The sequence below is a fragment of the Pyxicephalus adspersus genome, chromosome 4 (assembly GCF_032062135.1).
Source record: "Pyxicephalus adspersus chromosome 4, UCB_Pads_2.0, whole genome shotgun sequence".
In the NCBI taxonomy this organism is placed as follows: Eukaryota; Metazoa; Chordata; class Amphibia; order Anura; family Pyxicephalidae; genus Pyxicephalus; species Pyxicephalus adspersus.
In genome coordinates, this window is record NC_092861.1 from 101,105,017 (window position 1) to 101,130,759 (window position 25,743).

The following is a 25,743-nucleotide window of genomic DNA, read 5'->3' on the forward strand; positions in this document are numbered from 1 at the left end:
ATATGGATAACTTTACACATGGGTATTGTCACGGTGTGGCAGGGCAGGATGGTGGACCCTCCGTGTAACCAGCTCAGTTGGCACAGACATGCACGGGGCGCAAAGTCTAAGCAGCTGCCCGGTCTTTACCAGAGCCTCTACAGGTGAGAATGTTACGCCATTTTAAATGAAAACTCTTGAGGGGAAGAGGAGCATGGAGATCCTTTAGAGGGACCCCAGAACTTTCCTCAGGGCCATAGCCCTTCCAATGGACTAGGTACTGTAAAGAACCCTGGACGAGTATGGAGTCTAGGATCTGCTCAATCTCGTACAATTCTTCCGAAGATTGGCTTGAGAAGTGATACATGGAAGGAATTGTGAATCTTCAAGGATCGAGGTAGTTTTAACTTGTAAGTGACTGAACAGAAAAAGGGCCAATGAAGCGAGGATCAAGCTTGGAAGATGGCATTCGCAGGCGAACATACTTGGAGGAGAGCCATACTTTATCACCTGGAGAAAACGGAGGTTCAGGAGTTCTCTTCTTATCGCTCAATTTCTTGTAGTGTACAGAAGAGTGTTGCAAAGTCTTCTGAACATTCCTCTAAACCTGATGAGTGCGGTCAGCGGTAGCAGGTACGACAGAAGAAGATAGGATTGAAAAAATGAAGAAGGGGATCTTACCCGTGGATTCGTTGGAGCGGCTGTTGCGGGCCAGTTCAGCCCAAGGCAGAAAGTCAGACCAGTTGTCTTGCTGGGAGCTGACGTATATGCGGAAAAACTGCTCTAGGGACTGATTTATTTGCTCCGTTTGCCCATTAGACTAAGGATGGTAGTCAAAGTTTTCCTAAAAAAGCCCCTCCAACCGACACATTGTAAGATGGAAATCCGTGCAGACTAATTACTTCTTTAACCCCCCTGGAGGTTAATACCGAGTGTGGCTCGGGGGGGGAATTTTATATACCAAAAGCTGTAACCCCAAGCCACACACTCGGGGTAGCAAAAAAATGGCATAGCCTGGCGGGAAATTTAAAAGCAGATTACATTGTAATCTGCTTTTAAATCATTGATCACAGTAAAATATATTATTAGTGCATCCAACAGCTTTGTCCAGTGCCCTAATTTACAGTTTGTCCACTATCAGCCCTGACCTTGAACTTTTTCTGACCAATTCCTCATTTGAACATTTGTTTCTGACCTTGAACGTTCCTGACTTCTTACTGGAGACTTGACCCCATCCATGGCATTCAAAGGCGTCTCGCCAGCGCAAAAGCTGTTTTTGAACAATTAGAAAGCAGCAATAGTGCTTTGGAGTCACTTGTGGAATCGAGCGATAGTGATTCACAAGGAAATCTGTCATCAGACCGGGACAGTGAAAGTGAACACAGCAACAAACAAATCTGAGTTTGAGGTCAGTAATGTGCGCACTTCGTGCTCTATTGACCCTGGTGCAGCTCGGGGAGTGCCTCCAAGATTCCTATTTACTGGAGCACCTGGTGTGAAAATTCATGCTGAATGCAACGACCCCTTGGCATACTTGCAATTGTTTCTGACAGATGAGTTTTTTTGAAAAAAATAGTTGCTGAGACAAGCAGGTACGCTGCACAACAATTAGCTGCTCCACACCTTAGGTTTGCAAGAGGCAGAGGCAGAAAGTGGCAACCAGTGACCAAAGATGACATCTGGCTATTTCTGGGCCTAATGATACTTCAGGGAGTGGTGGGAAAACCCCTGCAGAAGTGATACTGCTCTACCAAAAAAATATTTGCCACTCCATTCTCTGCCAAAGTCATGCCAGAGTACAGATTACCTTGACCATGAAATATGTACACTTTGCCAACAATGAAGAATTTGACAAAACATATTCATCTTGTACCAAGTCTAAAATGAAAGTCTAATTGCCTACAAGGGGAGGCTCAGCTGGGTGCAATACATTGCATCAAAAAGAGCATGATTTGGCATGAAATCCTACATGCTGTGCGAATCGTCAACTGGCTACATTTGGAATTCAGCCCTATACACTGGAAAAGGGACATAATTCAACCCAAAATACAGCAACTATGGAAGAACATACATCTTCTGTTTTCTCACTCACTGAGCCATTGCTAAATCAAGGCTACTGTGTCACAACCGACAACTTTTAAACTTTATGATGTTCTTCTGCAACACAAAACAGATGCGCATGGACTCGTGAGGGCTAACCAGTGCAACACGCCATCAATGTTTGCAAAAAGAAAGCTGAAGACTCGAGAAATGGTTGCCTGGCAGAAAGGCAAAATTATGGCCCTGCAATGACGTTACAAGAAAGATGTGTGCCTAATGAGTAGTCTATAATGTCTCCACTGTTGTGGTACGCACAAAGGGTGCGAAAGAAATCATGAATCCACAAGTAGTGACTGACTACAATAACAACATAAGAGGTGTTGACAGAGCTGATCAAGCAATGACATTCTACCCAGCAATGAGGAAACAGCAAAAGAAGTACTACAAAAATGCTTGTGGAATGCCTACATTCTCTACAAGCAAAAGAGTGACAGGCCTGTGAGTCATTCTGACTTCATTTGGAAAGTTTCCGAATCATGTCATGATCCACCAAACACCATCAATGGCCGTGAATAGACCTGGATGTTGTGCTATTGCAGTTGTCAACCCGGAACGCCGAACTGGTCGTCACTTCATGGAGTACATCCCACCAACCGAGAAAAAGGAAGCACCTACAAGGAGGTGCGTTGTTTGTTGCTCAAAGAGAGATGACAATGGAAGGAAGATCCAAAAGAAAACCAGGTTCTTCTGTCCTAATTGTGACATTGGACTTTGTGGAGTCCCATGTTTCAAAATTTATTTAATGCGGGATTAAATTTAATTTAAATTTATCAAAAATATTGCACACTTGTTTGGACAAATTTCAATTTTTGATTTGATTAAATTTAAAAAAAAAAATATATTGGTAATACAATATTTCATTATTTTTTCTAAATATTATTTATAATTATTTATTATATAATAATATTTATGATTTGTTTTTTAAACTTTATCATACCCAAAAGGTATTCCAAAGAATTACAGGCCTACAATTTTAAACAACAAATTTCCATGCAAAACAATGTCCCGTTGACGATTGCGGATCAGATTGTAGGCACCACGCAAGTCCAACTTAGTGAACAGAGTTGCCCCTTGAAGTCGGTCAACCAGTTCAGAAATAAGGGGCAGCTTATATTTGTTCTTGATGGTAATCTTACCAAAACCTCACCCCTCTCCAAACTCCCACAAATATTTTCGGACATGGAATTTGGTTCAGGGATGGAAAGAGGGTACACTATACCCCAAGGAGGAGAAGAGCCAGGGACCAGGTCAATGGCACAATCATAAGGATGGTACAGTGGTAGCGTCTCAGCCTGTTTTTTGCCGAAAATGTCTGCAAATCTCCAGTATGGTCTTGTAAGCCAGGCAGCGGTGAAGCAGCAGAACAGCAGATTTGCTGGAAGGGAAGTAGCCTGGGAAGACACTCCTGTAAGCAGGTGGTAGTCCAAGAAAGTATGTCTCCTGAACTCCATTCAATAACTGGAGCATGTTTGCCTAGCCAGAATAACCCAAACAGGACAGGATGAACTGCTCAGGGTTCAACTGCTCTCCAGTGCAGTACATGCAGAGATTCTGGTCTCTGCGGCGAGCGCGTTCTTCTGGACACAGTCATGCTCAATCTTTTTGCATGGGTCTTATCGCTGGAGGAGAAGGGTCCTGGAAACTAGGATGCCGGACTTTCTGAATCTCCCCTGCTCATTCCTGGAAACAAGTGTCCACCCAAATGCAGAGGGTTACCAGGTCATCGAGTGTAGACTGGGGGTCTCGACCGGCAAGTTCACATTTAGTATGGCTTGAGAGGCCCTGCCAGAACACTGCCACAAAAGCTTTGTTATTCCAATTTAACTGTGTTGCTAATGTTCAAAATTTTACTGCATACTGGCCAACAGAGAGAGAGGCCTGACGTAGGCGCAGGATTTTTGATGCCGCTGAGGAGGCTCGTTCTGCAGAAAGGTGTTGAAGTCATTTAAATTAGGATCTCTCTTTTCTCAAAGGGAGAAAAGGTGGGAAATGAAAAAGGCCACCTTGGATGGTTCTGTGGGGAAGTTCCAGGGCTGCATTTGACATTGGTTAATAAATCCCCAACAGAGCTTGGAGTCGCCAGAGTGGCAAAGAGGAGTGGGGATCCGAAACATGGACAAGGGTGGAATGGAGGCTGGGACCCAACCTAGAAATGTAGTCACAGGAACAGAAGCTGGAGTTGCATGGCCTACTGGAGTGCGTTAAGGCTTTCTTTGTACCTTTGAAATAAGTCCAACAGCCCTATTTGCAACGACTCCTGCTGCTGTATCAGTCTCAGCAAATCGTGCATGGAGTCAGAGAGCTGATCATCAGTGGGGTTCATGGCCTGAACAAACTTGTCACAGTTCCACAGGGCAGGATGGTGGACCCTCCGTGTCACCAGCTCAGTTGGCACAGACCTGCACAGGGCACAGAGTCTAAGCAGCTTCCCGGTCTTTACCAGAGCCTTTAGAGGTGAGGATGTTACGCCACAGGCAACTGCCAGGTTGCGGCCCTCGTGCACGCAGAGGCAGGTGATTGCGAGGAGACAATCCCTGAGCAGAGTTGGTGCAGGCAAAGTGGGTGACACTGAAGGTGTTACAAATCCCCTGGTCCTGCGCAGATCTTCGACAGGTATGTTTAGGTCATACCATTTAGAATATTATAATAGATGTTATTGTCTACATGAGATTGGTGTCATTGTAATATATTTATATACATATATATATAGTGTGATGAATTTTAGAGTATATTAGACAATGAGAAAATAAACAAACTAAGTGAGATAATGCAGTTATTTGCCTTATATTGTATTGATTCAAATTTGTGTCAGAAAGTTACAGAGATGCGGCTAAGGAATCATGTATAATGATTAATTGAAAATTGGGGTAAAAAAAGGTTTGAAGTTTGATATTTGACATTTTAACCATATCAGTACTCCATGGATTGCTGTGTGAAAGTCCTTTGCTGACTTTCTCTGGAGAAACAAGAACTTCAAGACAGCCCGTAACTCCGACGACGTGAAACTTGCTTGTGCCTCTGCCATCACAGCTTCTCACTAAAAGAAAAAACAGTTTTAAGAATCACAAAGACCTGATATTTGCACAGTTACATACTAAGATATTAGGCTGTCATATGTCCCCACACTCATTTTTCTATTTCATCTTTTATATCACATTGACACCATATGTATATACAAACAGTCATTGATTTTTGTTTCTTTGTTTTTTTTTTGTATTACCTACCTAAAGCCAAGGTGCCCTCAGCATTACCCCTGAAGAAGCGAAACGCAGAGGGTTAAGAGGCATCCAGCATTTTCGTTTGTCTTTATTTATTACCAGCCATATGATTAGAGAATCTATGAATAGTCTATAAAAGGGGTCAGGCAAAGTTTTATAGCCACTAGGCCATTTATGGGGTGAACAGGAGCACACTAGGCCAGACCCGCCCTAATGATTCCGCCCACCACCAGGGAACGCCCCCTAAAGTGAAATCCCTCTCCTCCATTTGCATTGCGGAAGAGAAGGATTTACCTTCAGGGAGCTTTCCTTATGTACCGCAGCGACTGAATATCAACGTCGGCTGGGGTAAATAGAGGAGCAACAGCAAGGAGGCGGCACCAGAGCCCTGAGAATTTCTAACGCCCCTGGCCAATATGGCCAGCAACCTGCTTGGATCGGCCAGGGGGCGTTAGGCCGGAACGAACTACCGGCTAGGCTAGGCCGTGTCTGGCCTAAAGGAACCATGGTCTATAAAATCAGGTGAAACCTGGTTATTCAATCAGGTGATGACCTTAACCGCCTTGGCGGTATTCCCGAGTGTGGCTTGGGGTGAATTTTATGTACCAAAAGCGGCAACTACAAGCCACACTCGGGGGTAGCAAAAAAAATTCCTACCTACATGATCCAGCAGCGTCTTCCAGTGACCCTGACTGACTTCCAGGTTGGCTTCTGCATCACATCCCCATCTGCAAGGTTGGTTGAGAACCTTTAAATCTCACTATTTGTAATAAAACATGTTTTGTGTTGATACATAACATTTTTGGAAAAAGAATACTTCTCCTCCGTTTTCTCTTTTTCCCCCAGCATATAGTACTGGCAGACTTATTATAATTAAAGGAAGGATGAATAGAGAAATGTACAAGGGCATTCTTGATAAGAATCTTCTGCCATAGTACAGGACTGCAGGGGTAAGTCCTGGACAGGAGATATCTTCCCATAATACAGAGCACGGGCTCTTTAATACCAGGGTGTGTGCTGGGAAAAAGGGTCCGGGATAGTGGAGGCAACTCTGAGTTGCCAGTATTAGTTTATTTGAGGGCCCTGGACTCTGGAATGGGAAGGAAGGTACTGGGTTGGCGTTGACATTCCATCCTGGGTACACCCCTAGGTTTGTATTATGCCAGACTTCTCTGCCATAAGTAGCACAGGTGTGCCTTCAGAGGTGAGTGGAATAGCAACAGGTATGCTGCGAACAAGCCTGTATAGGAGCAAACCAGCCAGAAAGCCTGTGTTGCGGTGTGGTGAAAAGCTTTTAATTCAGAGTTTGTATTTACTGTATGGACTTTGGAATCCATTGCTAAAAACTTTTCTATTAAAGACTGTTCAGTGGATCCCGAGAACCCTACATTCTTTGTTGGCTGATGTAAACTGCATTTGCTGCAAGAAAGCTATATTGTCTTGAACAAAATTAAGAGACTGTTACATAAAACAAACTACTGTGTGCTATCCGAAATTCATGCCGGGAAACCGAAGGATCCTGATAATCGATGGCTGTTTTTTCAATTGTCAACCTGTGTGTATATCAATATATATATATATATATATATATATATATATATATATATATATATATATATATATATATATATATATATATATAATATATATTTATATTCATATACATACACACATACACACCCTACCAAAAATATTGGCACCCTTGCATTAATGTCAGAAAATGCACCACCAGAAAAATGTTGCAATTACAAATGATTTGAAATTGTCATGTTTATTTTGTGGGCACTTTAAGAACACAAGAAAGCAAAAATGACCTGGACAGGCTCATTTTGACAGGCTCAATTATTGACAGGCTCATCTTAATTCTTGGTAGCACACCTTTTGGAAGAAATAACTGATGTGAATCGCTTTCTGTAACAATCAATCAGTCTTTTAGATCTCTCTACTGTAATTTTGGATCACTTTTCCTTTGCCAGCAACTCCAGGTCTCTCGGGTCTTGAAGGGTTTCTTCTCCCAACTGCTGTTTTTAGATCTCTCCACTGGTGCTCTATGGGGTTAAGATCTGAACTCATTGCTGGCCACTTCAGAACTCTCTAGCACTTTCTCTTAATCCATTTCTTGATGCTTTTTTAAAGTATGCTTTGGGTCCTGCTGTAAGACCCATGACAGGTGAGTTGAGTTAAAAATAAAGGAATATTTCATGTTTGAAAAAATGTTTAGTACAATTTTGATCAGGTGCCAATAATTTTCAAGGCCAATTTCAAGGCCATTTTTTCTGCTTTTTGTATTTGTATCCAGTGTCAACAACATAAACATAAACATACCAAAGCATATATATATATATATATATATATATATATATATATATATATAAATATATATATATATACACACATAAATAAATAACATATACATAAACAGTTAATATGCAATTTTCAAAAGAAAGAAAAGATAAGTTAGCATAGTGTGATGCCATCTTACTTCCCATAGCAACATACATTGGTACCATACTCAGCACTGTATTTGTAGTTATTATTATTATTATTAATAATAATAAGCAATTATTTTATTCCTTTTTTTTAAGTTTATAAAGCGTCAATATATTATACCATGCTGTACAAAAAAATAGTTTCATGAGAATTTAGTGAGAATCAAAAGTAACTATAAAATTTTTGTGAGCGATGCGGCAATACAGAGATTTTAGATCTTTAGTCATCAGCAGTGTATTTTGAGGTAAATGTATATTATATTGGAGAAATTAGAGGAAAACACATGTCTTTGACATATTGTAGAATTCCCCAGTTTTTGGATTACCTGGTAATGCACTAGTAAGTTAGGAAGGAGGAATTGGAATTCAGTTTTTCATAGAAAATCTGCAACCTGCCTACTGCCTTCTAGTATATATTTTTGTTTATTTGTTACAGAGCAGGCATAGGTGGAGAAAATCAATCATGATGAAAGCTGCAGAACAAATGAAAAACCTTGCAAGCAGGCTGGACCTGCCATAACCATCTTCCCAACTGTCCACAGATGGTTAAAATGTATGAAAGTAAAGTCCTCTTACTTTATTTTCTGACTGTTTCTACTGAAATCTGACTGCTATTGCGTTAAACAGGGGTTTAGTATGTATACACGGTTATAAAAAAATATCAGTGCTAGTGACCAGTGTAGTTAAAGGCCTTGCGTCATTCATTGGTCATTTTTCAGCTCTTCAGCTTTAACACTTGATAAACACACTGATGTCTGATCAACCTGTTTGATCAACAGGTTTGCCCGTTTGCAAATACCCTGGATAAAGGGGTGCTAGTCTGTACTTATTAATGTGTTTTGGATTTCATTGTCTGCCACTGGTCCCTTCACCCATCAGGAATCTGGAATCTATCTCTTCACTTGATAATTAGTCTGCTAATTATTCTACAATTTCTGGGGTAGTCTGACCCATCTATTTGAGAATGTAATCACTTTAGCCTCAGTCCTACTTGCTTTTGGCTTTTGCACCAAGCTAGTCAGTGAATGATTCTTGATATAACACAAGATTGAAAGTGGTTAAAATGTTAGGAAGCATTAAAGGGAATTTTTGCAAGTAGTAAAAAATACCCATCCTTGCAAAAAGTCATGTAGCATAAATTAATCTACATCTCTGTTTTTTCACTAGCTCCAATGTGTTTTTAAATATTGTACACACAGTTTTAAAACATGTGTTTTAAACATGCAAGTACAATTATAATATTACTGATAAAGAATGTTTTAAATAGGTTTTTAAGGCTTTTATGCTTTTAAATAGCTTCATAGGTTTTAAAACATGTTAAGTGTAATTATATAATTAGGTGAGTCTGCTAGGCTTGTGCACTGCCCTTGCAACACCATGCAGCCTAAGAGATAGTCAGCAGGTGTGCTAGGCCTAGGAAGCCTTTAAAGATTGAATCCTCCGGAGTTGTAGAGAGTCTCCTGTCCCAGAAGACAACAGCCACCCTTAGCCACTCCATGGCCTGGTCTGAAAACGAATTATGTCTCAGACATTGGCTCCAGCCCTATACTGTTGTGGCCTATACTCTGCTTTCTTAGCTCCGAGTGAAGCAATATCTGCCCAATTACTAGGATGCTACTCCCGCCAAGACATGCCCACTCACTGTTCCATCTAATCATGCGTATTAACTTTCACTTGTTCAGTTCATTGTGATTATTGTGCTGTGCTATACTGATACAGCATTAATAAATTGAGCTATATTCAATTACATTAGGCAATTGCAATACAAATACATTTCCCATCCATTATGGAGATAAACACTGTTGTATAGGGTTAAAGAGGGATCCCCAGTCTCCAAAGCAGATAAAGAATATTATCGTTGTTTAAGTAGAGGGCTATACTTACCTTACTCCATTGTGCATTGTAAATGATGATGTCATGGAGGGGAAGCAACTAGACTAGTCGGAGAATAACAAGAATAGCAGCTTTGAAGGACTTTCTATTACAACTAGATTGGGCTAGCAGGAAGACTTCATGACACTACATGTACAATAGATAGATTAGGGTGAGTATTTCTCTATTTTTGATCATCCTCAAAGTTTAACAAGAATTTTGCTGGATGGGGAATTGATACTTTTTGGATAGCCAGAACTAGACTTCAAATCTTGTGCAGGGTGTATATTATATTTCTATATGTAAAACATCAGTCAAAAAAAATTTACCTAAATAGTGTGCAGAGTAATATTTCAATAATAGCTAGCCTTTTATGGCAACTCACTTGTTTCCCCCAAGAAAATAGCCACTCTGTGGTCCTTGGTCGTAGTCTAATTGTAGATCCTACACACAAACGAAAAAGAAAAAAACAAAGACAGTAGGTCATCCATTTATTAAATATATTAATATATCTCTGTAAAGAGGTTAGGAAGAGATGCAATAGATAGGTGTAAACGGCTGTAGCCCCCCATTAGGATAACTTCTTTTATATTGTTTTATAGGAACTTAATTAAAAGCTAATTTAAAATATATTTCTGTAGATGACAGGGAGAAATGCGCAGTCAATGACTATACAGGAAAACCCAACCCTCAATTTTTCAACTAATGAAAGAGAGGACTGGGTAGTTAAAGCGAAGGCACAAGAAAAGAAAGATCTGGTTCCTTTCTAAATGCATCCAGAGATAAGTCAAAGTTATTTTTACTGGAGAATACTACCAAATCATTTTTGCTTGAACGTACCTAAAAAAATAATTAAACAAAAAAAACATCAATTGATTTAGTGGCAGGTAAGGCTGGTGAGGGTATTCACATCCAACAGTGTACATCTCTAGTTTTTTCTCTTACGGTCATGAGAAAGTGTCACTCTAATGACTAAATTGTCAAAGTATTTGTTTAATTACATGTTACTGAATATATTTTGACAGTTTAGTAAAACAAAAAGTGGGACTACTTGATATAAAAATTCACACCAGGTGTGAGTAACAACCTAAACATTCCACAGATACAAAGAAATAAAAATAAGTATGTCCATAAATTTATTTATGTGTAATAAATTGGAATGGCACAGGGAAAATGGACATGCTTACTGAAATGTATTTAATACTTAGTAGAAAAACCTTGGTAAACCTTGTTGGTAATGACAGCTTCAAGACACCTCATGTGTGAAGAAACTAGTCGAATGCATTGCTTAGGTGTGATTGTGGCCCATTGTTCCATACAAACAGTACTTAATCTTGAGGGTTACAGGGTTTTTGATTTTTTTTCTGAACGTCAGTTCTTTCAATTTTCAATTGTATTCAAGTCAGGTGATTGACTGGGTCTTTCTAGCTGCCTATTTTCTCTCTGAAACCACTTGAAAGATTCTTTGGCTGTGTGTTTGGGATCATAGTCTTGCTGAAATGTCCACCATTGTTTCATCTTCAGAATCCTGGTAGATGGCAGCAGATTCTTATCAGTAAAGTACATTACTCATTATTCCCACTCCCATACTTCACTGTCGGTATGGTGTCTTTATTGGGTGATGTGCAGTGCCATTTCTCCTCCAAACATGGTGTGTGCAATGGCATCCAAAGAGGATGCAAAGAGGTTTTCTTTGGCACAATAAATGACATGCATTTGCGCTTGGTTTAGGCAGTAACAGCCACCAATATGATGCGTTTTTATAGCTTAGGTAAATGGATTACTCATATAAAGAGCTATCTTTACAAATACATGCAGAAACAACAATCTTAAACAAGATCATAGGTATTTAAATCACAGTAAAGCAATATCTCCAATACAAATGCGTTTCGCCAATTGGCTTCCTCAGGGTACTCTCAGAGTCTTTACATAAACAATCTATTGACAGAGAAAGGATATTGACAATACATTAGAATATGATTTTGGTAGTATGGGTAACAGTTTGCATCTTTTCGCACAAAAGACATCAAACATTTACATAAATATATGTTTTGTATATAGTATGTTCATATCTTACAGAATTAAGGATTGGTCTTAATTGTGTTTTTTTTTTAAAGCAATTACTACTCTCCGCAACAATAAAAATATTATCATCAATCAGAAAAAAGGTGGCAATATTGTTATAATGGATAACCAACACAAAACCTTTTGTCTTAAAATCCTGAACAATAGGGAATGGCACACCACCATCTCTAAGAAAACCATAGAACAATTTTACCCCTATTGTAATTGTCATGTAGGAGGGGTATCTGTCATGTAGGAGGGGTAAAATTTTACTATTGCTTAAATAGGCTTACTAAAATGCGGTAATTCATAGGAAAATGATAGAATATTTATGGACCAGACACCTCATCACACCAACCTTTTATGCTCTGCCAAAGATACACAAAGATCCTAAGATTCCTTTGAGCTGAACAATCACCTCAGGCATTAGGTCCATATCTTCTCATGCCAGCGAATTAGTAGACACTTACCTCCGTCCCCTAGTCCTGGAAATGCCCTCCTATTTAAAAGACACCATCGAGCTACTAAAAATTACCACCGATATACAAGTCCCCCAAGGTACAATATTAGTTACCATTGATGTGGAAGTCCTTTACTGTAGCATCCCTCATGAAAGCGGAGCCAAAACCATTGCATCCATTCTGAATACAGACAATCCAGGCAACCCAAAAATTCCACGACTATAATTTCCCTACTTAACTACATCTTAACTCGGAACAACTTTATTTTTAACTATAAGCTATATTTACAAATGCAGGGACTCGCAAAGGGGGCTGAATGTGCCTCAACTTACGCCAAACTCTAACTTGGCAACTGGGAAGAAAAACTTTCATTGGATCCACAAATGTCAAAATACCGCCAATATATTTTCCGCTGGAAAAGATATATAGACCAGTGGTCACCAACTTTTTCGGACCGGCGCATGCGCGGGGAGCCAGGTGTCACTCAAAGGGCAAGAAACTTCCCCTTTAGTGATGTCATGATGCCAGAACACAGCCCACTCTCCCATCACAGGAAAGTGGGCGGGTTGTGTCCAGAGACACAACCCACCCACTGCCCTGAGCACGCAGTCTTTACGGGAGACATGGTCTGCAGCTCTGGATGATGCATTACCCAAGTGGGTTCCTTCTCCTGACCCCTTTTGGGAGTGCACCGGACCACCAAAGTTTTCTCGCAGACCACTAGTTGGTGACTGCTGATATAGACAGCATCCTGATTCTATGGACAAGCTCAGAAAATCTACTCAATCAACTCAATAAATTCTCTTCATTCAAGAAAACTGTTTTAACCTAAAGAATACCATGAATTTTGTCCATCATCATCAATCCCCTTCCTAGACGTATACCTCTGTAGAGGGCCTCTATCTAACAGAGGGCCACTATGTAACAACTACACTTTACATGAAGGAACTGGCTGGAAACACTACTTTGCACGCTGTTAGTGCACACCATAAATCCTTCTTAAGGCTAAGAAGAAATTTCAACTGATTTAGACTAAGGAACTGAAGAAGAGACTCCTAGCAAGAGGATATAGTAGGAAGTTATTAAAAAGATCATATGAGAAGACTAAAGAGCTCAAAAGAAACATTCTGATTCACAAAAGGAAAGAATTAAATTCACAAACATACACAAGTCTAATCATTTTTTTTTTAACAGGCATGATCAAACCATCTATGTTATTTGCCATAAACACTGGAATATTTCCACGTCTGATCCCCAAATTTCCAAATTTATACAACCTAAAATACAAATTACTTATACGAGATCAATATCTCTCAAGGACTCCCCAACAATAGGCCATTACAAGACAGAACACACTACTCCAACACAACAGCAATGGAAAATGTGGAAGGTGTGCCCAATGCCCCTGGCATTTGCTCAACCGCAGGAGTCATATATTTCATTACATATAAACGTTGAAGTTTTTATGTGGGAAAGACTAAAAGAGAATTTCGTAAGAGAATGTACAAACACATTTACTCCATTAAAAATGGAAAAATGTCCACTCCTATCAGTTTACATGTAGGAACTGGGCAAAATTTTGATACCAACATGATCAGTCTTTCAGCATATCAGCAGGTCACATTTAACCAAACCCCCATAGGTGGGTATTTGGAAAAGAAATCGTTACAATTGGAAACAAAATGGATATGTACACTCAAAGCTACGATCTCACCGGGACTAAATGATGTATTCACTATAGGAACCCACTAGACCTGTTCTGCAGGATGCCAACCGGTTGTCCACGGCTCTAGCAGGTGCACCCTTGAGCTGGGTCATGAGGGACCCCACTGGGGGGGCGCACTGGTCAGAGCCGTGGAACACGTCCCTGTACAAGTCCCAGGTGCAGGGGAGTGGGCGGGGCTATGTCACAGTGACGTTACTATGGGGGAGGTTTCTCCCCCTTTAATTGACACCCGACTCCCCGTGCATGTGCGGTCAAGAGAAGGTTTTAGTGGCCTGTGGGACCAAAAAGGTTGGCGACCACTGGTCTAGATAACACCTTTAATATAGGCAATGTTAATTAACTTTTGATGCTGTATCAACTCATGGTTCTACTGATTTGGATGATTATTATTGTTCCTCATGAATGTCTTATTTTTACTAAAGATCTTCACACCATATGAATACCTCATCTAATTCTATTGGGTTTTTATTACTTCATGCTTTACTATACATGCAGCCGTCACACATTCCATTCAAACAAACAACAGGCATTCTTCTCCTTCATCATCCCCCTTCCCCTTCCCGTCTTACAAGGGACGGGGACACCTCTTCCTAGGTGCCCTTCTGGTAGGGCTATGTCAGAGTCTTGCCCGACTTGAGCCCACCTATTTCCTTCGTTTGGGAACCTATATATTAGGTGCCCAGGACTCATTCCCTGGGGTCCCACCAGTTTTGGGATGATATGTCTAAATGAGTGAAACCGCATAATGAGCAGGGCAGGAGGGAGATAGCTCCACCCCGATACCACCCATAGGAGGATCAGGGCAGGCTCGTTGACACTCCTCGCCCGCCCAGATCATCCTGTGCATGTGCAAGTCACGCACATGTTCCCTATTCATTCAGTTCTAACCACCAGTTAGCCACAATAAATATGACCTTGATTATATGTCACTATTTACCAACTCTTCCTATCAGGATGGGTAACAATATAATACATTTATTTAGACAGATATACTTACATGGACCCTATTTATTTGTTCAACAAAAACCCACAACATATTAGGATCAAGCATTAATTCAAACTGTTACCCATACTACAAAAATCATATTCTAATGTATGATCAATATCCTTTCTCTGTCAATTGTTTATATAAAGCCTCAGAGAGTCTCCTGAGAAAACCAATCGGCAAAATGCGTCAGAATTGGAGACATTGCTTTACTGTATGATTTAAATACCTATGAACGTGTTGTTTCTGCACACAATGTTAAAAGATAGTTATTTATACGGGTAATCCATTTACCTAAGCTATAAACACTTAAGATTAGTGTTGGTGTTCGAATTTGGGTCGTCCTTATATTTGACCCAAATATGGCTGTTCGAAATCAGGTAGACTCAAACTGAATATCGCGTGTTCAAATTTGGCACTCCCCCATAATGCTAGGGCCGTCCAATAAGAGCAGAAATGCTCTCCTCCATCTTTGTGGAGGCAGTCAGCCGATTGGCTGCCTGTCATCACATGTCACACAGAGAGCCATTGGCCTATATAATGCCAGGGCGTGCCTGCATTTACCACTCCTGACAGAGATCTGCTAGCAGACACAACATCTCTTTGCTCCTTGCATTGTCAAAGTAAAAAAAAATAAAAGTGCTGTAGCTAGATAGTTTGACTGTGTTACACTCACTATTAGTCATATAGATAGTTGGATTGTACTGCATTGCTTCAGTCCTGTAAACTACTGTACTCAGATAGGTAGAGTGTTTCACTGTTAGTCAGATAGATAGATCACACTTGTACTGGAAGACAGTCAGACAGACGCAGTGAAGGACGTAACATTTGTATACTGTGCTGCATTTTACAAGTGTCATCGCTGAAGGAAAGTGCCACATACAGCACACATCTGTTTACTGTAAACATTTACACTTTGTGAAGCATATTAGCTCCAAAGTATTTTGCAGCGTGTGACGCCACACAAAGATTTCAACTATGTCTAGCCAAAGAGGAAGGGGTAACTTTGCCAGGGGTGGCAAGCAAACCAGTATTGTTTTGTTTTTAACCGCAAACCCGAGAACAAGAAGCCAGCCGGACCTTAGACATTTTAGAGCTGCTGCTGGTGGTGTGCGTCCATTATTACTGAACCTTGAACAACAGGTAGTAGAGTAAATGACCTAGCCTGGGTCAAGTGATTGCACCTCCTCTTCCTCCCAGACATAGGCCTCACAGGGTTCCCAAACTATAGTCCCTGATGCACCTGTTCCTCTTACTTCTTCCTCCTTGGCTGGAAAGTCTTGTGTACAGCAGTATGTAGAGAAGTCCCACCGAGGGGTTGGAAAGGCGGAGCTACGAGCATTCCATGAAGACGCACAGTTGTTTCAGTCATCTGACGAAGTGAGTCAGTTCACAGGCTTTTCCTCCTTTTACTTTTCACCCCAACACTATGAGCCAGACGAGCCACTCTTCCAATGATGATGATGATGATAATGTCCTTGAGCCGACATGGGGCGAACAAGGAGATCGTCATAGGCAGGAGGAGGAGGAGGAGGTTGCAGAGTGCCCTCAAAGGGGGAGAGGGAGGAAGAGGGTAAAAGCTGCCCACACTCTGCAGTCTTCAAGTACTAGTGAGGCAAGTCATACGTGTCCATCGTCAGCAGCTGTCACCACAGCTGTGCCTCATGTACGGCAGACCGCCACCACGAGCACCAGCTCCAGGGCACCATTCGGCCCAGTTCGCAATTCGCCCGTGTGGGCATTTTTTATTGTCCATAGTGATGACAACACTATGGTATTTTTCAAACTGTGTGCTCAGCACTTAAAACGAGGCAAAACCCCAAACAAACTTGGAACAAGTTGCATGAGCACACATTTAAAAACCCACCACTCGCTAACCTGGCGGGAACACCAGGGCAAAGCACAGAGCTCTGTGCGTCGCCCTCCACCCCAGAAGCAAGCTGCTAGATCTTCCTCCGCTCCCTTTCCTCCTTCTGCCACCAAAGGTCCCTGTACTGCTGCCAGCAATTTGAGTGGGGCATGTAGCCGAGCATTACAGTTTTCAGGCTCCACCAGTGGTGAGAAGGAGCTGCAACGCAGATGTTTGCCGCATTGCTAGCAGTCAAGACCAGGCATTATTGCCAACCCCCACACCTTCTACCCCATCGTCCAATATTTCTGTGGTTAGCATTAGCAGCATCCAACCTTCCATCTCCCAGATGCTGGAGCGCAAGAGGAAAAATGGCCCAAATAACCCCAAACAAAGCTAATCAATGCAGCAATTGCACAGCTGATTGCGTTTGAGCCTCTCCCTTACTGGCTGCTGGACTCCAAAGCGTTCCGTTACGCATTCCTCTGCGCGAACCCACAGTACGTTATCCCAAGCGTCAGTATTTGGCACAAAAAAAAATGTTCCTGCTTTGCATGAACACGTGCAGAGCAATGTGTCCGTGGCCCTGCAGCACTTGGCAAAGTGCATCTGACAACCGACAGTTGGTCGAGCAAGCACAGACTGGGAAGATATATTTCCTACACAGCTCACTGGGTAACTTTGGTGGCAGCAGGGGAAGATGCAGTTGCAAGAAGGCCTGCATACCTACCTCCGCCCAGAGCACATCGCCATGCAATATCCTCCTCGACCTCCACTTCCACCTCCTGCATTGACTTGTCTGCCTCAACCTCATCCTCCAGGGACACCTTGCCGTCGAGACCCAGCACCTCCCATTCACCAGCATCTTTACACCACCAGCAACAACCTGCAGTTTGTATTTCGCTGTACAAGTCAAACGTTGCCACGGAGTCCTGAGGTTGCGATGGCTCAGTTCCCTCAGCCACACGGGCGCAACCAAAGTGCCCTGCTGGAGCAGGAGAATATACGGCTAACACCGCACGGACTACAGCCAGGCAAGGTTGTCTGTGACAAAGGGGCCAATCTGCTGGAAGCCCTGTGTTCTGGGAAACCCACAGACCTACCTTGCCTGGCCCACGTCATGAACCTTATAGTATAACGCTTCCTTGGGAATTACCCAGGCCTCCAGCCGCTGTTGCTGAAGGCCAGAAAGTTGTCAGCACATTTCGGCTGGTCGTACACAGCCAGTGCCAGATTGGTGGAGTTACAGCGAAACCTCAATCTGCCGGTGCACCGGTTAATTTGTGATGTGGCCACTCGTTGGAATTCCACTTTTTATATGCTGCAGCGGCTCGCTGAACAACAGAAAGCGCAATCCAAGCAGATTACGTGGCAGAGTCTGGTCTTTTGAGACGCTTACCTACATTACCTTACTTCAGCCCTGTGGAGTGGCTGCAAATTGAGGACTTGTGCACTGTATTGGCACCTTTGGAAGAGGCGACCAGGATGATCAGCAGGGATGAGGCCTTTGTCAGTGACACCATCCCCTTCATATGCCTGCTGGAAGAGATGATGGCGACACGACACAGAGTAGACGCTGCAGGAAGAGATGGTTTCAAACATCATCTCGGACATGCATGCCTACTAGGCATAGTGTACCGCAAATCAAGGAAGAGGAGGAGTTGGATGTGGATGTGTATGAGGTGGAGATAGCAGGCATGGGAGAAGGGAAGGGGCAGAAGAGGATATGGAAGGTACATGGCATCTAGCCATCCAAACACAAAGTGGCATGTTCTGTGGATGGCAAGACCAGGCGGAGGAAGAGGACGACCCTGTGCTGCTGTTCGACGCACAGGAGTGTGGGTCCAGAATTCCCTCAGCTGTGGGAGCTTTGAGCCACATCACTGCCTTCCAGCAGGAGTGCATAGCACTCAGCGCATACAACACATAAAAACAAAGACTGACAACTATTGGATTGCTACATTACATGATCCACGTTACAAGCCCGAGATAGAACAACCCATTCTGCCCCAATACAGGGGACCTAAAATGCAGCACTACCAAGAAGTGCTTGTAAGCGAGCCTTTCCATCTACCAGCAGCAGCAGCAGCAGGGATCCCTATGGCAGTTTCATCAGCCACGGCAGCCAAACTACCTTAAGCAGCATGGGTGGCGGCAGCAGGAGAGGTCATCTAAGCCAAACCATGCAGGCTTTTTTTGAGCAGAGGAAAGCCGCCAGTCGTGCAGCAGTTGCCAATGACAGTCAGCAGGGTTACTCATTAGTCATGGTGCAGAAATACCTGCGCTCGACATGGGACATCTGCAACCTGCAAAGCCAGCTGGTAGAGCTGGCAGAACATGCCATTCAGATCCTTTGCCTGCCTAGCCGCAAGTGTGTTATCTGAAAGAGTGTTCAGTGCAGCTGGGGGAGTAGTGAGTGACAAGCGCATTCGCCTCCGCAGAAAATATCAACCAACTCACTTTTATTAAAATGAATAAGGCTTGGATCGGCAATGACTTCCAACACCCCCTCTGCAGAGTGCACTGATTAGTCAGCAACTGCTGCACGGCCTGTGGACACCTTGACGGAAGGAGCACTTTCACAGCCTTCTGCATCTCATTCTCCTCCTTCCCCTCATGGCCCTCTACCTCGACTCAGTCTCTGAGGGCTATACCTTGCAATGGAGCTGTGTAATTGGCTAATTTCTTTTTGGAGGACCTTCCTCAGGGCCCTCTGCCTCTATCAACTTTAAGGCCTAAATCACTTGTAACGGAGCTGTGTAACTGGCTAATTTTCTAGGACTATTTCTTTTCTAGGAATATTTTTGTATTTCTATAAAAAAAATAGAGATATTTAATTCTGAATAATTGTACTCTAAGTCAAACAATGTTTAGTTTGTTAATAAAGTACTGCATTGTCAGCTAATATTACATGGCCTTCAAAAAGCCTTCTTTGCTTCTCCTATTTTTAATCAGAATTAAATATCTGTATTTTTTTTGGAGAGAAATACAGAAATGTTTCTGCCTTTTTTGATAGATAACAAGAGGTATCAGAATTAAAAATCTGTATTTTTTGGAGAGAAATAGAGAATTTTCTGGCTTTTTTGATAGATATACAAAATGCAGAAATTTTTCTGCCTTTTTTGATAGATAGCAAGTAGCATCAGAATTAAATATCTGTATTATTTTGAGGGAAATAAATAATTTTATCTGGCTTTTTTGATAGATAGCAAAAATGAAAAATCTGTATTTTTTTTTGAGAGAAATAGATTTTTTCTGGCTTGATAGCAACAGGTATCAGAATTAAATACCTGTATTTTTTAGAAATACAGAAATTTGTCTGGCTTTTTTGATAGATAGCAAGAAGTATCAGAATTAAATATCCTGTATTTTTTGGAGAGAAATACAAATAATTTTCTGCTTTTTTCGATAGATATCAAAAGGTATCATAATTAGGTACCTGTATTTTTTGGAGAGAAATACAGAATTTGTCATGTCTCTTCACATTTGCAGACTGGAGTCAAGCTCAACAGGTTCTTCTTTACCCACTGATTCCGCCAAGCCTGTTCCCTTGGCTGTGGTTTGGCTAGATAGTAGGAGGACTACTATCTACTAGAATACACAAATGTTTTTGGCTTTTTTGATAGATAGCAAGTGGTATCAGAATTAAATATCTGGATTTTTGGAGAGACATATAGAAATTTTTCTGCCTTTTTTGATAAATAGCAAAAGGTAACAGAATTAAATATCTGTATTTTTTATAGAGAAATACAGAAATGTTTCTGCCTTTTTTAATAGTTAGAATTTCTGATACCTTTTGCTATAAAAAATGCCGAAAAATTTTTGTATTTCTTTCCAAAAAATAGATATTTCATTCCGATACCTCTTGCTATGTATAAAAAAAAGGCCCACCGCCTCCTCCTGCTGCTGCCGTCTGTCAGTACTCAATTCTCTAAAACTGTACACTTCTGGGTGTTCATTGACGATGCACTACACCCAGCTCTAGATCCCTACACTGTCCATGTGAGGGGAAGCCTCATCACATTCATCAATCAAAGTCTCTACAGTCTTCATACATATCCACATATCCTACACCTGTCATGTCTCTTCACATTTGCAGACTAGAGTCAAGCTCAACAGGTTCTTCTTTCCCCACGGATTCCACGAAGCCTGTTCCCTTGGCTGTGGTTTCCCTAGATAGGTAGGGACACTGGGAATCTCGTTCATCCATTCATGAGCGTAACTAATTAGATAATGAGACATTTGGCTACAATAAGAAAGTCAGAGTTAATCCCGCCCTTTACCGGTGCCTGCCCAGTACCCAGCTCTAGATGCCAGTTAACAATGCCATCCACACTCCATCTCAGGGCCCACCGCCTACTACTCCTGCTGTTACTGCTGCCGCCTGCCCATTACCCAGCTATGGATGACAGTTACCAATGTGGTCCATGCTCCGTCTCAGCGCCCACCGCCTCCTCTTCCTGCTGTTGCTGCCTGTCAGTACTCCATTCACTAAAATTGTACTTTTGGGTGACATTGATGATGCACTACACCCAGCTCTAGATGCCAGTTAACAATGCTGTCCACGCTCCGTCTCAGGGCCCACCTCCTCCTCCTGCTGCTGCCTGTCAGTACTCGGTTCACAAAAATTGTATTACAGACTTCTAGGTGGCATTGGCGATGCACTACACCCAGCTCGAGATTCCAGTTAACAATGTGATCCCCACTCCTGTGAGGCCTATATTACTTGTAACAGAGCTGTGTAACTGGCTAATTTTTTGACTGAAAGACCCCCCTCAGGGCCCTCTGCCTGTACTCTGAAGCCTGTGTATGGCTTGTACTGGAGCGGTGAAACCTGGTGGCTAATTTTTGTACCAGAGAAAACCCCTTGGGGCCCTCTCTGCCTCTGCTCGGAGGCCTGTAAAAAATCTAGCATGTTCCCTTGCCCGCCCCATAAAATGGCCTTGCCAGCAACATAAAAAAGCCTTCCTGATTTTTTTCATGACTTGTACAGTGCTGTGCAGAGGTGTGGGAGTCTTGACATATGTTTTTAAATGTATTTTTAGGCTGTAGAAGCACTACACAGTCCAGAACAATACCCAAATTTTTCCCCTATTAAATTTAATGGTGTTTAAATTGGACGTTCGATCACCAGAACAATAAAGGTCTATTCGAGCGAATAGCTGTCGAATCAAATAGTGAGATATTCGACCAACACTACTTATGATATTGGTGACTGTTAATGCCTAAACCAAAAGCAAATACACGGTTAATATTGTGCCAAAAATTGTTTTAATTGCCGATTCAACAGGGTTGGCAGAAACTACCTAAGGAAAGATTAAACCCTCCCTTTCCCCTTTCCTAATGATTTCACTGGAATGTCCAAATGTTGTGCACCAAACTTTAAACTAGTTTGAACATGCTTTTTATTCAACCGTGGAGTGTTGTGCAGTGAGGCCATGTCAGTTGAGTTTATTAATTGTTTTCTTTGAAACACCTGTGCCTGCAAATTCCACATTTTTCTGGATCCGTGGCTCTTGGATAACTCTTCTAATTATTCTTTAGACTTCATAGTCACTTTGCTTTTACCCATCATGAAGTGTTTCCTTTTTTTTTGCACTGATAAGGGGCAGGATTGCTGTCTAAATATTGACAGATTTCTGCAGGTTTCCTGGCTTCATGTGTTCTATACTTAATAGTGTGATACAAATGTGACAAGGCTGGACCATGGAGTCCATGTGTTTAAATAAAATAGCTGGTCCAGATATAAAAGATCAATTAATAAATTACGAAACAAAATGGTCACCAGCCTGAGTCAACTCGCAGCCAAGTTGTAAACCAGATCACACAGTGGTAAACAAGATCATCGTCGTCTGATGTCGTGAGACAGGAGAGTTAGTGTCTGTGTTCAATCAGATAAGTACAAAGCAGAAGGGGGAGAACAAAACCACAGCAACAGGGTACAGCTGACAGCCTGTCAACAAGTGTATTATTATTATTATACAGTATTTATATAGCGCCATCATATTACGCAGCGCTGTTCAAAGTTCATAGTCGTGTCACTAACTGTCCCTCAAAGGAGCTCACAATCTCATGTCCCTACTATAGTAATATGTGGTTAATGTAGTCTAAGGTCAAATTTAGGGGGAAGCCAATTAACTTAACTGCATGTTTTTGGGATGTGGGAGTATTCAAGTAAACATTAAAAATACAACCCCTTAGATATTGTGTGTAACAAAGTGATAATCTGAATATAGAAATTATTGTTTAAATAATGTAGAAAATAAAAGCTGATGCCCATTTTAAGATAGGTGACGGTGCTGTGACACAGTTTTAATTAGCTGCTCTGGCAGCACTCCAAGGACAGGACAGTGTCAACTCCCCCTCAGAACTCCATATTAGGTGGAGTTCCATATAAAACCAGCCATATTGGCTGTAACCCCCACCAGAGCCCCATAAATGGAAGCCACCTGGGGCAGGTATTTGGAACATCGACCAGGAGGCAGATGTCCAGTCCAGGTACATCACGGAATAAACCAGACCCAGGTCCCTACTATAGTCCGAGCTGACGGGTTCCCAGCGAGGTGGGATGTGGATGACGAAACTTTACCAGGTGATGTATTATGTATTACTTTTTAAGCAAGTGTTAGAGCTCATTGAATTGTATTTTACAATAGTGCTAATCCTTAAGTATTGGCAGTATCTTGGGATAGATAACGAATAGGTGCTTGAAATAGAGCAGTGTCCTTACGTTTACAGTAAGGGTCCACTGGATTGTTGTGTATTGTTTATATAACGTGTGTTGCAATAAACTTTGTTGTAAGCTTAATTGCTTTGGTGTTTTCCTTGTGTAAATGCCTGTGAGGTAGACCCGCAGGTAAGCTGTCCACTGTGTTGCTGGTTTTGGGGTTCCAGGGCCGTTTCCTTGTGCAAGTCTGTGTTTTACTCAGCAATACAATTTTGCTTGTGCAAAGCTCCCTTCAGGTCACCCCCAGATTTTTTTTGGATTTTGGTCTGAGCTCTGGCTGGGCCATTCCAAAACTTTAATTTTCCTCTGGTTAAGCCATTGTTTTGTTGATTTGGGTGTATGCTTGGGGTAATTGTCATGTGGAAAGGTGAAATTCCTCTTCATCTTCAGATTTCTAGCAGATGCCTAAAGCCCCCCAAAATTGAGCAAAAAGTGACTGGTAACTTGGAACTGTTACTAATTCCCTCCATTGGTGACTAAAGCCCTAGATTCAACTGGAAAAAAAAAAAAAACCCCAAAAAGCATGATACTGATTCACCTTGGGAATGGGCTTCCTATTCCTGGTATGTATTTGGCAGTTGCCAATACATTGTGCAGGAGGATCTCAACTAAATTCCGATCTGGGAATGTGGGAGCCAAAGGGCAAAAAATCCCTTTTCATCCGGGAACTACCTACACACTCTGGCAACAAAATGCCAGACATTCTCCTGCACCAACAGAAACTCCAGCCCCCCTTTACCAGAATACTGTCAGACAATGTGCCTGAGTGTTTTAACCCAGTATCTAAGAACAATTAGGTTGCAGTTAGCTAGCACAAGGATGTTTGTAAAACCCCTCAAAGATATGCCCTCAAGAGGTGATCAGCAAAACATTTCTAGTTCAACTTTAAACCTTCTGAGGCATGGCACATGTAGTCCCTAAATATTTGGAAACATCACAGAATTAAAGCTATGTTGTCTCCGCAAAAGTCCTCAGAAACCTGCTGTAATGGCATGATACTGGGAGGAAAACAGTAAAGTAAGCAGAAAAAAAAAGTTTTTTCTTTTTTTTTTAATGATAGCATTTAGAGCTCTATTTATATAAACCAGGGAATCAGACATTACCTCAAACATTTCCTCGTGGGAGTCTTCCAGGTCTATGTGTTTCGATGACAGTAACTGATTTCCATGAGAGAATGTCAGATTCCCTGTTTTATAAATGGAGTGCTTAGATAACATTTTAAAAATGAAATTACCTTCTACCTTCACAGTAATCATTTTTATAAATTCATTATATCATGGAAACAAGATAATTTTGTATGACCAGATGAAAAAATAAAACATCAAAAACTCGTATTTCTATTTGCAACTTGAAGTAAATGGCATATTTGTACTGCTTCAAAGGCAATTTTAAACCAGAATTATATTTCAGTCTTGCTTGGTTGCTGGCAACCTAAATCCAGGTTTCTTGCTTCTAACATCTCAAAGGCACTCCAGAATCAAACAGTACCCAACATAAATCCTTATTGCACTTAACTGCTGTGAGAAACACATAGAGGCAATGCCAATCCACTAACAAAAATACATTATCTATAAAGTAAAATAGAGAAACTACCAGAGGATAATTCTGCTGCATGCACTTTCCACTACTTTATTTCATGTAAACATAAAACTTGGCCTTTTGAGAAAAAGGAACCCACAATGTTTCATTTTATTAGACATCCCAGTAGATTGCAGAGACAGAAAAATGTTGGTTACCCATAAAATTCACAAATTTTGTTTTTTATTTATGGCAATAGGCTATATTCTTAAGAAAATGTGATTAGTTACCCTAAATGATGAATTAATGCATTAAATGCATAGTAAAGCATCAAACATTCATTGCATTCATACAGAGCATGTAGGGCTACTCAAACTTGCCCGCTTTCAAGTGACAACCTTACTTAAGAGAGAATTATTAATAAAAACGTTTAATGCATAATTGCATAACAGATGAAAATTTCCAAAATAATTATCAAAAACTATTAAAAATCAATTACATGTAACAGTTGCTATTTTCTGTATAGCACAGGGGTCTGCCGCATGTGGCTCTTTAGCCTCCTTGTTGTGGCTCCCTTCGGCTGCCGCGGGGAGATCTCTGATGGGGGATCCCCTTCCTCCCAAGACACTGCGGAGGAGGGGGATTCCCTATCCGGTGTTCTAATGAAAAAAATCTACCAGTGAAATAAATCTACCACGAGGCGTGTACAAATGGGTGTGTACAACGACATCCCCCTCCTTTGAACCCCAATTCCT

General features: G+C 41.5%; 1 protein-coding gene across 8 annotated transcripts in view; it reads right to left on the minus strand.

Moving 5' to 3' along the window:
* Positions 1-25,743, minus strand: part of MAP4K3 (mitogen-activated protein kinase kinase kinase kinase 3) — a 325,471-nt gene that overhangs the window by 153,331 nt on the left and 146,397 nt on the right. For all 8 annotated transcript variants that reach the window (XR_011920413.1, XR_011920412.1, XR_011920414.1 and 5 more), the window contains one exon: positions 10,044-10,102. Coding sequence is in view for 5 of the 8 variants with exons in the window: in XM_072409172.1 (XP_072265273.1) it covers positions 10,044-10,102 (59 nt within the window). In the remaining 3 variants the exon portion in view is untranslated. The remainder of the gene's footprint in view (positions 1-10,043; positions 10,103-25,743) is intronic.